At 42.6% G+C, this 15,119-nt stretch overlaps 1 protein-coding gene across 5 annotated transcripts; it reads right to left on the reverse strand.

Annotated features, from left to right (window-relative positions):
- Positions 1 to 4: 4 nt before the first annotated feature.
- On the reverse strand, positions 5 to 9,555 carry a1cf (apobec1 complementation factor). Of its 5 annotated transcripts, none has more exons than XM_029764530.1 (12): positions 9,449 to 9,555; positions 6,706 to 6,849; positions 6,054 to 6,188; positions 5,833 to 5,963; positions 5,375 to 5,613; positions 4,990 to 5,154; positions 4,773 to 4,870; positions 4,211 to 4,490; positions 3,269 to 3,486; positions 2,939 to 3,075; positions 1,899 to 2,035; positions 1,239 to 1,390 (listed from the first exon to the last, which is right to left on the reverse strand). In XM_029764530.1, the coding sequence occupies exons 2-12, from the start codon at positions 6,802 to 6,804 to the stop codon at positions 1,239 to 1,241; spliced, it is 1,791 nt and encodes a 596-aa protein (XP_029620390.1). In that variant the 5' UTR covers positions 6,805 to 6,849; positions 9,449 to 9,555. The 5 variants fall into 5 exon arrangements, with proteins under 5 accessions (XP_029620395.1, XP_029620392.1, XP_029620390.1 ...); XM_029764531.1 differs by lacking the exon at positions 9,449 to 9,555 and adding an exon at positions 9,252 to 9,429; XM_029764535.1 differs by lacking the exon at positions 6,706 to 6,849 and having other exon boundaries at positions 5 to 1,390; positions 9,449 to 9,545.
- Positions 9,556 to 15,119: the final 5,564 nt, after the last annotated feature.

Genomic DNA, 15,119 nt, shown 5'->3' on the forward strand with positions numbered 1-15,119 from the left:
GTTCTCAAAATGCAATTGATTTATTCATCATGGGCAATTGCAGTTCATGACACGTTCTAATTACCCAAGCAGTACCACATGTAGTTTCACAAAAATGTACCCATTTCTCCTTAAATTTCAGATTTGTATTTATTTCAACCCTTTATCGTTTGCTTTCATGGGATTTCAGATAAATTATTGAGGCACAGAGAATTTGAAGTATCCAAAAACAATATAACTATACAAATAGTGTTGGATTTCTGGTATAAAAATACGTTCTAAGTGCTATACACACTTTAATACTGTCACTGCTTAGGCATTATCATATTTATCAGTGTCGTTTCGTGCCCTGATAAGTGTGTTAATACTTCCAATGTCCATGTTCACATGCCTAGGTCGGGTGTAAGGTAATAAGGGAAATAAGCAAAACAGAATGACATCGATCTCTGTTCAAGATAATTGTCCATAGCTAACACTCCAATGTCAAATCAGACATTTTGACAATAAATATCCCATAGCTAAAACAGACACATTTGCACAGACTTCCATAGACAACAAAACCTTAAAATATTAAAATAGGCAGTTCAGCTTCACAGCTTTGTGGATGGTTTTCATTTTCTGCACACTATAACATCGGAAAAGAGAGGGAAACACATTCTGTGTATGCATTTGTAAATACTGAGACACAAATAGCAGGAAAGAAATCCCTTTTTCCACACATCTCACCATCAAAAGTGACTGAACTACGCCAGTGTTTTCAGTCTAACAATGTACAACTGTGCAACAACGTCAAAATGCACCTGCAGCAGATTTAGGTAGAAAGTAAAGGTCACCATTGAAACTGGCAGAAATGGTATCCCTGACATTTGCAAACTCTACTTCTATCAATGATTTATGAGGAAATATAAAGACTTTTAGGGACAATTGAACAAACTTGAAAGGGACACTACAACCTCTATTGGGTCAAAGGAAGTCACTAGTCCGTCGCTATGAACCAGCAGCTGTGTCATTAAAAAAAGATGATTTGGGAAAGAAATAATTGGCCGTCAAAATAATGATAAAATACATCATAAACAATCTACTTCTGACAATTTGCTAACTCGACAACATCTAATTGTGGTCCTCTACCACTAAATAGATCAACACAATCAAATGAAATTGACATAATGTATACTTCATAAGTTTTACACAGACTGAGAATGTATAAACTAAGAAAGAATGCTGGTGACTGAGATGAGGTTCCAGGATGGCCCTAGAATTTAGAACACTCCATAACCGTCTCCACGGGTTGCCACGGCGAAGGTCGGATAGCCCTCGTAGGTAGCGTATGCTGTCAGGTCCTGGCCCAGGGTGACAGCCTGTTTGAGCTGGGAGGCAGCTACTGAGGCTGAGGTGTTCGCTATTGTGTAACCTGGAGATCAGGAGAAATGACGTACATTTAAGTTGTTTAATCTCATATCTTGCTGTTATCGTGTCTGTATGATACGTTTTTTTTTCTAGAACCTATCACAAGCTAGCACTTGCCAGAATATGTCAATAATGAGGTTCCAGGATGGCACTAGAACTTAGAACACTCCATAACCGTTTCCACGGCGAAGGCCGGATAGCCTTTTGGTTTGGTTAGTATTTGTAGTTTATACCATTATGTGGTTCTAGGCTAGCGACCTACTCTAGAGAGAGGGTTGGATGATGGTTAGTCTTATTGACCTTTGGGGGAGGCAGGTAGCCTGGTGGTTAGAGTGTTGGGCCTGTAACCGAAAGGTTGCTAGATGGAATCCCCGAGCTGCCAAGGTAAAAATTGGTCGTTCTGCCCCTGAACAAGGCAGTTATCCCACTGTTCCTACGCCGTCATTGTAAATAAGAATTTGTTCTTAACTGACTTGGCTTGTTAAATAAAGGTTAAATAAATTACAACATACCTGGGAATGCAGCTACTGCTGCAGAGGAGGCCTCAGCGCCCTCTGTCTGCAGCCCCAGGGTCTGCAGGGCATGCTCCGCAGCATGAACTTTGGCCTCATCCACAGCTGTACACAGCTTGGCTGGGGTGAACGGATGCCTGGAGGAAAGAAGGGAGAGAAGGTTAAAGAAGTTGATGTTGTATGTATGTAATAGAAGAGCCCAGACACTTGCTCTCTTTGCGATTTCACTTGGCTTTAGAAATCGACCCCACTAGCGATAGACTTCCTCATGCTTATTCAGCGGTTGTGTCGTTACCAACTTTATCCACAACGTTATATTCCATGTCGTGTGACTCGAGCTATAGCAGGGGTGGGCAATTCCAGTCCTTCGAGGACCTGATTTGGTGTCAACAGTTTTGCCCCAGCTCCAGCTAACACACCTGACTCCAATAATCACCTAATCATGATCTTCAGTTTAGAATGCAATCTGATTAATCAGCTGTGTTTGATAGGGATGGAGAAAAAGTGTGACACCAATCAGGCCCTGGAGGACTGGAGTTGCCCACCCAGGAACTAGAGCCTACCTTTCTGTGTGCGCATGCGCGAGCTACACGGAAGAAGTGTCGCTCGAGTCGCACGCACCACATGTCTGACATGGAATATAACGTTGCGGATAAAGTTGGGATTGACACCATTTCATGTGTACGGCATCTCAAGACCTGCATCGCTATACTGAGAGCGTTGCCGTTTCTAAAATGACAGTGTTTGGGTGTTTTTGGGGTCTTTGTTCATGTTTTATCTGTGCCCTTGCAACTTCTTAACGAGCATGAAGAGTTTTATTGCTGGTGGATTACGTTTCTCAAAACCAAGTGGAATTGCAAAGAAAGTGTTTGGGCACTTCTGTAACATGCCATTTACATCCAAAACACAGATTTGGTTAAAAAAAAGTGAACTTCTTTAAAAGGTTATGTTATCCAAAGGGGTCCTTCGATATAGGAAACCACTACTGAAAACATAACTGATGTGTACAGTAGACTCCAAAGTATGGCTGTGTTTCTTACACATTAGGGTATTGGGTGGCCAGAGCCGGAATGGTGACTTTGTAGAGGAACAGTTGCCTTTGATCAAGTCCGATGGCAGAGTGAAGCTGGTAAACTGGCTGCCCCCAGTTGTTCTTCTGACACACATCCTCCAAGATCTGGAAGATGGTATACGAATCAATACATATCCATAGATCAATCAATGATATGACATAGTTTTTCTGCAACATTCAGAATTCTGAATGCCTTATTTAGGGCTAATATGAAAGTGTGTGGGTGTGTGTGTGTGTGTGTGTTTGTTGTTCCTCATCATGCAGTTCTCATGCATTGCCTCGTCCGGGAGGTTTGTACCTGTGGCGCATGTTTGATACCGGGAGGCTTCATAGACACAGGGTTCATGGGCGTGAGCTCCATGCCCGGCAGCAGGTCAAAGAGCTTGTCGTCGGGGTGCTTGTCTGTCTTTAGTTGGTAGGTGGCACAGCCTCGACCTACACCTGCGTAGGCAAGGTATCCGCGACCACCCATTCCGCGCACCCCCGCTGCCCCTACAGGTACATTCATGTAAATTTCTAGGAATGCAAGAAGGCATTAAATCCAATCAAAATCACCAGAAATCACCTGGGGGCCATCAAGACGATGTAAACACTGATTATGGTGTCATCCAGGCCGGCACAGTACAGCGATTCTCATTTTCACCGCTTAAAGCTGTGGCGTTATTTCAAAATAAATTTAGGGTCGTCATTAATTTCTATGATTCCATTTTCAACATGTTCAATTCCCCCCAAATCCAACTTAATTGAATGATCGCACTTGTCATACTAGACTGTAATATGCAGCCATGGAGAGCACATTTTGAATGACTATCAGACATTCAAATCTCTTACTACTATAAATAAAGCAGTACAGCATAGTGCTAAATGCATGAAAATGGGCAACTTATCTCTATTAGGAGATCAAACATAGACATAAATTAAAGAAAATATACTGTATCATTGCAAAATGTATATTTGGCTCCAGCCTTGTTTAACATTTGATTGAAGTATTTTAGAACATGCTGTGATTAAAACCATTCATTGCAATTTAGACCAAAGTCATTTCAGTTTAATCTTTCAGTGAAGTGCTGATGTTGGAATCTACCCATCGAGGCTGGTTGGATTTGGATCTCTCAAGTGATTATAGCATATACCATTGATCAAGTCAGGTGCTCAAAGACAAAGATTGGTAGATAAATGACCATATATATTTGTGTCTCACTGATTGTCTGTGGAGAGGAAGCAGAGAGAGGGTACCCACCTCGAACCGAAGGCGTGCGCACCAGGCCACGGCCACCCACATGCCCCTTGGCACTGGGGAAGCGGAACTGATTAGGAATAGCAGCATATGCCTGTGGGGCGTAGAACACTGGGGCACCCAGGTAGGCTGCTGAGGGATCATACACCTGGCCCAGTGTGTAGGTGTACTCCCCCTGGAGCAGGGCCCCACCTCGGCCACCTGTACCCCGGGTGTAGCGCACATAGTTGTCCTTATCCACCGGCTTGGCCAGGGTCACCTCCACGGGAGAGCCATCCACCAGCTAGGGAAGGAGTTGACATTTAGGAACAGTTCAGTGTAGAGGATGGTTGTGTGGCTGGATCGTGCATTGTTGTGTGATATTGCTTGGTTCTGGTGGCTGAGTGGCTGGAGCCTGATTCTGATGTGAGTTTGATTCCCACATGAGTTGAATGTATTGATATTGCGTGTATGGTTAACTGGGAGTCACTTTAGATAAAAGCACGTGTCGTCATAACATTGCATATCCTGGGATAGATCGGTGCGAGAGAGAGGCCCGTGAGAGAGAAAGTGTTTGAGATTATACCTTTCCATTCACTGCGTCCATGGCGCTTATCGCGTCCTCCCTCTGGGTGAAATGGACAAAGGCGTAGTCTCTGATCTTCTTCACTCTCTCCACAGCACCTGTGGATCGTTAACATGCATCCGCTTATCAACCCCATTACAACACACAGTCACGTACAGGAACTCGTTGTTGAACCCAAACGTGACACACTCTCCGGCTGTACTGTAACTGAACCTGCCTGGTTTGATACTGTTGAACTCCTTCTCGATGGTCTCTTCTGTAGTGGCCAGCATCAAGTTCCTCACATAGAGAATCTTCACCGTTGCCATGGTGTCCTCGTCCACTTCCACCTCAGGCTCCGCCCAGTCCACGGCGATGGCGTGTCCCCACAGCTGGATCCTCCCTGGGGAAGAAGATCAGGAAGTTCAACATTTCAGCCAATCAGCCCACCCAAAGTCCCAAAGACCCAAATTGGTTTTCATAGTCAAAAGTCTCAAAGTCATCATGATCCAATATGATATACTATATCCTTCCATAGGATTATGTTACAATGATGCTGTTTTTAGACTGACTGTGATTCTCAGTACTATGACTGTTAATAGTATAAAATAAGGGTCCAGTACCTGGCAGTAGTTTCCTCCTGGCCATGGCTGCAGCGCGGTGACTGTCGTACTCCACAAAGGCGAAGCCCCTGTTCTTGGTCTTGTCCGCAGCACTGGGGTAAACAATCACCTCCAACACCCCATCTGTCACTTTCTTCATCTCCATCAGGATCTCCTCTCTCTTCTTGGATTTGGGGATACCCCCCACAAACAGACGGCAGTTGTCCACACTGGCACACACTCCTAGGAGTCTTCCGTTCCTGGAGAGTAAAACAGATTGAATTGAATGGGAAGATTGATTTAGTTTGTCAACAATGTACACAACGAAATCCGATATCGTTGCTGTATGCTGATGGAGAGAGTGTTCGTAGTCCTACGATGAGTATTCCATGACTCAGGCATATGTTTCTGGTAGCTGACCATTAGGCTCCACGGGGCTTTTTCTCCATTTCATTTCCTTGTGTCATGTGATTGCTTACCTGATTTCATAATTATTGAGCTGTTTCATGGCGGTCTTAGCTTCATTTTTGGTGGTGAAGGTAACAAATGCATATCCTCTATTATTGCCGTTGAAGTCCATCATCATCCGGACCTCATAGATCTTCCCAAACTGTGAATAGAAAGGGGATTTACTTTGAAAACAAGGACATACAACAGGTTACACTTTGGCAACCGTTTTAAGTCGGCAAACATCTCTTACTTTCTCACAGAGGGGGACCAGCTCATCCTCGAAGAGGTCCCTGGGTAGCTTCCCCACAAAGATCTCACTGCCCCTCTCTGGGGGAGGGCCTTCCCAGCCTGGAGGGGGCCCGCCGTACCTCCTCTGACCATTCTCCTGTGGACACAACTGGAATGAGTAACCAGTAGCACAGGGTTTGTAAGGATTTCCTACCACTTCAAAGCCCTTTTGTAATGCAGGTTTCATTCCGAATGCGAGATTAGAGCATTCATATAGAAATCTCCCTGATATCTTCATTTGGTATGATCTTGTAGTTGTGCACAAATTACCCAGACAATCCACATAGCAATAAAGTATGATCTGTAGAATCACCAATCAAGTGAAATTGCCAGGGGCCAGACTGCAGCGATAACGGCCAAAGGGATCCAGTCGTTTGTCTCTTCCACCACAGGGTGGTGCCCCATTATCACTTGTCATGACCGAGGCCAAGCGAAAATAGGTTTGAAACTGATGGATAGGCGTTGGATTTTATCAGAGCCCCACTTCCTCGCATTACACACAAACTCCATAAAGAAGGATGACTTTTGTGCGGGGGGCCAAATGATAGGATCCAACACTGTGCATTGGTCACATACTGGGTGAAAGCCCTAAATGATTGGGGTCTGGTTCCTACCTGCAATAATTGATATCCTGTGCGCTGAATGAGCGCACGCAGCGACACCTCTTTCTGCGTGCCCGTCAGTCCATCCCCGGATTTTTGATTAGATTCCATTGAGAGCGATTGTCAGCAATAAATCAGCAAAATTAGGGGTGCTCACTGAAATTCAATCACAATTCAGAACACATCAGTGACATCGCTGAACAACCCATACAATAACCTGACTGAACTGGAGCTCAACAGGTCACCAAATCACACTGTTACCATGCCTAAGCCTTCTTTTGTGACTATTTTCACTTTTTAGGCATAAACTCTTGAACTGGTTCAGACCTTCAGTAATGTATCACACATATAGCAAGACAATTGTGCTCTGTATTGTGAGATACATTTGCTCATAAGTACACTTTAGCCTTTACAGAATGATTGCCTTTACAGAATGATTACCTTTACAGAATGATTACCTTTACAGAATGATCAGATATGATTTTGGCTGAATAGCACCTCCGACATGTACTCAGTTGTTATGCACTAATGCCATTGCTCCATGTTATGACGACATGTAGAGAGAAGCCTATTTCATTCAGTTCCCTGTCAAGGACAGCTATGTAAATATTAACGAAACTCAGCCAACCACAGGAACAGCAGACCACCACTGAGGCCCCTTTTGTCTCAACCTATTCCACCCCACTCTCTCAAACTCATGTACTGTCACATAAGACATACATGAAGCATTTATGCAACAGCTTTGAATAAGGGTCCCATAATCAAGCCTTTTGATTTTCAATGGCCAATCACAAGACACAAGATGCCCAACACTAGCACACTATAGGCTACTTCAAGATAATCCCCTTTTGTTGGTAAGAGGTTGATTAAATCATCAGGAAGATACAGTAAACAGGCAACTCTGAGTGTTGCAATCATTTCCATCCTGATTGAGAGGCCTGTCTCTGTTTCTTTCTACACATATTGATCAAAGAGAGGCCTGCTAGTGACGAGAAGGCTCCACTCAGAAGGGGTCAAAGGGTACGTGAGGGGTGACGGCCACTCAAACGATCTTCAAACGTTCTCAAGTGCCAATCATGACGGAAATGATGATATCATGCACACACTGTCTTTTTCACCTTGAAATGTTTCCAAATACAGTCAAACCAATCTCTCCTTTAAGAAAGTGAATTCTGCCAACACACACAAGCCCACAGATGGCTTTGTTTTCACAGTTCTCTCCTCATCACTCTCCTCAAAGGCTGCCTGGAAGGCTTTGTTGTAAATGTCAAGACACCAGGCAAAATATGAAATACTGGAGTAGACCTGCTCTCGGGTCGAGCACCATCCTTCACGACAGTCAAGCCAGAGGTGATATGGTTTCACTCTCTCATTTCAGATTGTTTGTTCACAGTGTCGTCAGTAACAATACTGGGACCCAGGTCATGTATTTTCATCTGTGAATTCAGTATTAGCTGCCATTATGATACTCTCCAGGCCTGTGTCTAGAGAGATGAGTTATTGCCTAATCATTCACGAGCAGAACATTAGCGTAGGCAGCCAGCCATGGCAACATCACTCTTCTATTCCCTGACCAAGAAACACCCTCAATGAATCTCTACTGTCAAATATGAGGTATTGGGTTACGCGGGTGCCACTTCAAGCCTAGGTAAACACCTGGGGAGGAAAACGGTCTTTAGGTTCTCTTTCTGTTCTGGGTGGCTCGGAGAGAAGGCGCTGTTATGAGGGTAGGCCCTGAGTGGACATAATACTACAGAACTCCATTACACTCTCTCTCTCTCTCTCTTACTCTCACTCCGTCTGGGGCTCTCTTCACGATAGCCTGGTTACCGTTTGCGTAAACAAGATAACTAGACGGAGGCTTATCTGGCAGTGATCAGTACCTGCTTTTAGGAGCTTTGTTGACTGAAGCTAAATACACACTGAGCTGAAGGCCACTGGGATGGCCGCTGTTGCTGCTGGAAACATTAGTCCGAAAAGATTCATAATACACATTATATCAAATAGTTCAGACTTATATCCCTTTCGGAGTCATTAGTCACACGTTTTATGAATTATCTTTCCTTTTGAGAAAAGGCCCTTTAATGTATACTGGGTTATTGTGTATTTTTTCCACTGGACTTCAAAGTTAAAATGGAGCTATGACTAAGGTTCCATATGTTCATTGGCATCTGGCCTACATACCATACCTTACGGTATGTATGTGGTAGGTAGTGGTAGGCGTATTTAATAGGATCACATTTCATTTGAAAGAGCTACTGTTAATCAGTTTGTCTTATATGAAACTGTAAGCACCCTACTGTGAATACTATGCCCTTACTGTCATAGGATCAACAATTGACAAATAAAAATGATAGACCGGCTACAAAAGTATAAACGACCAAATTAAAATGACTATTTCAAACATGGCTTTTCCCCGCCAGGCATGTCACGCCTGTGACACCTTCAATATCAACACGATTAACAGAAAATGACACCCCACTGGTTGAATCAAAGTTGTTTCCAAACATCGACATGAAACCATCTAACCGTGCCTCCCTCTCCCTCTGCTTTCTTACCTTGACCGTGTCCTCAGAACCATACGAGTCACCCAACACAACATTTGACCACAGGTGAACAGTTAGATCTGTCACATGAAAAACATCCTCAGTGCTAAGAGAGCAGATCTCCAAGGGGAGCTTTTGATTTTTTTTTTTTATACAAGACTCCAAAGCAGCAGACACACAACAAGGAAGAGTTAGGGAGCTAAGCTTACCTGAGCAATTCCAGAGATCAACACCCGGAAGACTCAGTCCTTCATTCTGGGGAATTTAGCAACGTGTCACTGGGGTGATTCTGTCATCATATCAAACTCCAAAGGTTCACTGTCCCCCAGCTGCTTTATGAGCCTGCAGGGTTAAACTTTAACCAGCCCTATCTCTCTCTCTCTCTGCCTCCCTGCCTGCAGAGAGAGGAGCCCTTTGACCAGGGACAACACGATCACGGTGCTCTCAGCCAGACACAGGCTCACTGCTCACTTAACTAAAGCACCACATTATATACTCTCAAGTCAATATGATTATTTTTAGTAATATTAAATCACGGTATTAACCATAACGTTTGACTCAAGAATACAGTAGCAGTCAAAAGTTTAGACACGCCTACTCATTCAAGGGTTTTACTTTATTTGTACTATTTTCTACATTGTATAATAATAGTGAAGACATACATCTAAATGATGAAATAACACATATTATGGAATCGTTTAATAACCCAAAAAAGATTTAAACAAATCAAAATGTATTTTATATTTGAGATTCTTCAAAGTAGCCACCCTTTGCCTTGATGACAACTTTGCACACTCTTGGCATTCTCTCAACCAGCTTCACCTGCAATGCTTTTCCAACAGTCTTGAAGGAGTTCCCACATATTCTGAGCACTTGTTGGCTGCTTTTTCTTCACTCTGCGGTCCAACTCATCCCAAACCATCTCAATTGGGTTAAAGTTGGGTGATTGTGGAGAACAGGTCATCTGATGCAGCACTCCATCACTCTCCTTCTTGGTCAAATAGCCCTTACATAGGCTGGAGGTGTGCTGGGTCATTGTCATGTTGAAAAACAACTGATAGTCCCACTAAGCGCAAACCAGTTGGGATGGTATATCGTTGCAGAATGCTGTGGTAGTCATGCTGGTTAAGTGTGCCTTGAATTCTCAATAAATGACTGACAGTGTCACCAGCAAAGCACCATCACACCTCCTCCTCCATGCTTCATGGTGGGAACCACACATGCAGAGATCATCCGTTCACCTACTCTGCGTCTCACAAAGACACGTTGGTTGGAATCAAAAATCTCACATTTGGACTCATCAGACCAAAGGACAGATTTCCACCGGTCTAATGTCCATTGTTCGTGTTTCTTGGCCCAAGCAAGTCTCTTCTTCTTATTGGTGTCATTTAGTAGTGGTTTCTTTGCAGCAATTCAACCATGTAGGCCTGATTCACGCTGTCTCTAAACAGTTGATGTTGTGATGTGTCTGTTACTTGAACTTATTTCTGAGGCTGGTAACTGTGGTGGTCCTCATGAAAGCCAGTTTCACGATAGCGCTTGATGGTTATTGCGACCGCACTTGAACAAACTTTCAAAGTGATTTTTTTCCGTATTGACTGGCCATGTCTTAAAGTAATGATGGACTGTCATTTCTCTTTGCTTATTTGAGCTGTTCTTGCCATAATATCGACTTGGTCTTTTATCAAATAGGGCTATCTTCTGTATACAACCCCTAGCTTGTCACAACACAACTTATTGGCTCAAATGCATTAAGGAAAGAAATTTCACAAATTAGCTTTTAACAAGGCACCCCTGTTAATTGAAATGCATTCCAGGTGACTACCCAAGAGTGTGCAAAGCTGTCATCAAGGCAAAGGGTCGCTACTTTGAAGAATCTCAAATATAAAATATATTTTGATTTGTTTAAAACTTTTTTTTTCCTACATGATTCCATAATATGTCTTATTTCATAGTTTTGATGTCTTCACTATTATTCTACAATGTAGAAAATAGTAAAAATAAAGAAAAACCCTTGAATGAGTAGGTGTCCAAACTTTTGTCTGCTACTGTATGTGTTTTTCTGTTTAAGAGATAGGGCCACAATTACATGGGTATGAAGTAAATTAAATGACTGTGTAGTACTTTGATAGCGAGAGCTATATATTCTGTTAATCTATTCAGCAAAAATAATAACACCAAAGTCGTAGTGTGACACATTATCCACCATTTGTCAGTGATAGACTGCAGGTAAACATGCTACTGAGATGCCGTGTTGTCGTGCCACGGTGTTTGCTGTTTCGTCTTGTTTGTTTGAGTGACATATCACCTAGATTACATAGGCAGGCAGAGTCTCCCTGCTTAGTACGCTTTTACCCTCTCAGGGTTTTTACCAGGTGTTTCTCTGTCTAGCTGTTCACATCCACACCACCAATCAGAGTTGGCCTCCTAGCTGGGATGAATAAGAGGTAGGTGAGACCGGGGATAGTTGTAACACTCTCAAAATCTCTAATCAGTAACTAGCTAAAATCACGTGACTTACTGCACATGCTCAGTTTAGTCCGCAACCCTCATGTGACAAAGCAATTCCCTGTGATAAACTCTGCAAATTTGATTGACAAAAATCACATTTTGAAGTAACAAAGTATATATTTTTTTTGTGATGGCATCACCTGCTTTGTAGTTAGATTCACCAAACTTATTTCAGGTATACCAACAAGTTTGTGTAAATATACTTGGCGTAAGTTAGCAATGCTAAAGTTCGAACAGCTCAAATGATTATTTCTGCCACACAAAATGTTTACCATGGCAATGTTGTTCTCATGTTCTCAATAAAGGCTTTCAATATCTTGCTGCATGTCATGATTCAAGCATTTTTTTCAAAGTGTTACATTTCACCCCAAGCCCTGTTACAATTGAACTCTCCTTGCATTTGAGACAAAGTCACACCTTGTCTGTTTGATTTAGAGAGATAATACCAATACCAATATGTAGCAGACAGCTGGAAGTTGTTCCTATCACATTTTGAATGAAGTAGCTCAAACAATCTCTGAGAAATTGACAAAAATTGTGTTGCAACCATCCCCGGTCTCCCCTAATATCATGTCACATAACCCAGGTTTTGGTAAACAATATGTAATTATAAGAAACCTAGTATTCGTGCCAAACATTGGTATCCATATTTGGCCTCAATAATTGTGAATTTAATGAAACATTGGCAGTGTCTTTGATCTATGTTTTGTGCATAATTGCTTTTGCCCATTTCTTTCCACTGGCAGACATTTTTCAAATGTTTCATTTCCGCACAAATAATTGCTTTGTGTCTCCCAGGGCTGTGGGCCACTCATTCCATTACTGATGCATTAAATAAAGTGTGCATGTCACATTGTTTGTCCAGACCTCCAGCAGTCTGTCACGTCTTATTGACTCTCTAGCGCCCCCGTGCGGTTGAACAGATACGCCCATAAGTAGTGAGTGGTGGTCCCTTTACTGGTGGCTCACTTGAACCAAAAAGTGAGAAAACCGCCTTAAACATTTCCTCAGCATTACCTCATTAATTTGAATGACGTATTAATGAGGCAGCCTTTCGAGAAATTCGGCCCCTTCTGTAGAACCCAGATCCCATCTGTCCTTTAGAGTGTCTGTTGTTTTCCACTTGGTGTTACTGAGCATTTGTCTCTATAGGGTTGTGGCATTATTACTCTGGGTGACCTCCTCTGGCGCAATGCTCATTCAAACAGAAAACCACCACAAGGACATCCCTGACCAGGCATTGTTTATCAACTCAACCATGTAGTTAGACATATAACATCCATGAATGCTGTGTACATCTCAACATTTCATACACTTAGGAAAACATCGACATTGAGATACTATGAATTCTGCATACAGTAATTGTTAAAGTCCTCAGAAAAAAAGGCCATGTGTGTTTAATCCATATTTTTGTTTGATGTTACATATATACCAAAATGGAGCCATCCATCACAGGGCAGAGCTGATATCAAAAGGAAGTGGCATGGGAGGAAGTCAACAGGATGTTAGATGACAGCTTCCTGTTTATTAAGGTACTGTGTGACAGATGGCTATAATGGTTCCCTCCTGGCCTGTCACAATACATCAGAACACTTCGCGTCTGTATGTCCCAGTAAAGCAAATCTACTGGGCATCTCGGCTCTGACACACATGGAAAATGCTAAAGAAACAAATCAGTCATTCCAGAGTGTCCCTACCTTGGAAAATGTTTTCCTGCATATGAACATTATAGATAAGAAACCGGGTTGGCTGGCAGTGTGACTCTCTGGCGGTGATAGCCAATCACTTATCTGATGGACACTTAATCACTGTTATCTGATTTAGGGTGTGAGGAACCCAGGTCACATTAATCAACCCGAGAGGAAACTCTGAGACTAACAAGGGTAAGGTGTATTTAATAAAGTTTGTCCAGCATGTGATCAGACCTTCGTTTTTTTTTTTTAAACTTCCATTCATCACTTATCTCGTAACATAAAGCACTGCTGTGTTGTTGCACTTTGTGTGACAGTTAAATGCATTTTTGACATTTTGCATTCATAAGGTTAACCATTTGTGGTGTCCAGTCTGAGGGGGTTGTTGTAGGGTGTCCCTTGACTGGTCTCAGCTGCTCTGGGTGATAGCTGGAATGACAACCTCGCACTAAAACACTGACATGGAGAAATCCACTGTGGCCGAATGGAGCAATTTGCTACATTCTCTCAGTCAGCTCTTTCCTCTTTGGCCAAAGACCGCTTGTTTAATGAGGTTTTGAAAGCCAAGCCCATGCTGTGTGGAACATACTGATGACTTTGGGTCAGAAAGCAGACCGACGGGATTAATTAACTCAGGATGAACAGCTTTACTGTAATTTGGTAAAATAATGAGGTTAGTTGGAGACAATTACATTCGTTTGAACCCAAAGGTAGAGCGGATTTGTATTTGTATTTATTAGGGATAACCATTAGCTGCTACCAAGGCAGCAGCTACTCTTCCTGGAGTCCAAACACATTGAGGCACTTACAGTACATCACACATAAAACAAAAGCTAAAACAGTACATCGTATAACATAATTACACCCCTACATATCTACAATACAACATGTATAATGCCACTATACAGCAATATTACAATGTACATGGGTGTAGCGTGCGTGTACTATGGTTTGTGTGTGTATGCGTGTGTCTGTACAGAGCAGATGTAATCAAGGGTTACACTTATTTTTCAGCTTTCATACAAAGTTTCAATCTCATGGACATGCATTATAATCTTGCTGCCTATTTATGTTAGATAATGCCTACAAAACAACTAGAATTGTATTCAAAATGTAACAGAGTGCCATGCTTGGTACAGTGCTTCAAGCGTAGGTTCAAGGCATCAAATGTCACAACAACTTGTCTAAAAGTATCAGCAACCAATCAGTCCTCCGTTGTGCTCAGCAATACAGGGACACTGAGGTAGCTTTTCTTTATTGATCTTCTTCCGGGTCTTTCTATTTCTGCTCCTTGAGGCATCTCTGAATATTAATGTGCTCTTCTGAAAAGGCAGTGAGAGGAAGGCTGGTCTTTTATCTGATGTTTATTGACTGGAGGAGGCCCCTGTAGCGATGTGAAACAGTTCTCCTCTCTCTCACTCTCTCTCTGTCATCCCTGTCCTCTGAGAAAGAGGAGACAAGCATACTGTAAGCTACAAAACAACTCTTTTGATTTATTGGGGTGAATCTGCCAAAGGAAACTTCATGTCATATGCCTGCCTCCCAGAGTGAGTCAGTGAAATAGGAGGATGATGAAATGCGTTTGATGCCTTAGGCAGTATCTCACTGGTGAGCAGCTGAAGCAGTGGTAGAGGAGAGGATGGTTGCTAATTGCACTAGAAGTCTGGTTCTCAATTAC

This window comes from Salmo trutta, chromosome 10 (genome assembly GCF_901001165.1).
Source record: "Salmo trutta chromosome 10, fSalTru1.1, whole genome shotgun sequence".
NCBI lineage: Eukaryota > Metazoa > Chordata > Actinopteri > Salmoniformes > Salmonidae > Salmo > Salmo trutta.

Excerpts from the sequence above, each read along its gene's own strand:
- a1cf (XM_029764532.1), bottom strand. The coding sequence starts at position 6,804 with ATGGAATCTAATCAAAAATCCGGGGATGGACTGACGGGCACGCAGAAA. Across the intron at positions 5,614-5,832 it reads CTCAATAATTATGAAATCAG|GAACGGAAGACTCCTAGGAG; the intron begins GTAAGCAATCAC and ends TTTACTCTCCAG. Across the intron at positions 4,491-4,772 it reads TGGACGCAGTGAATGGAAAG|CTGGTGGATGGCTCTCCCGT; the intron begins GTATAATCTCAA and ends CTCCTTCCCTAG.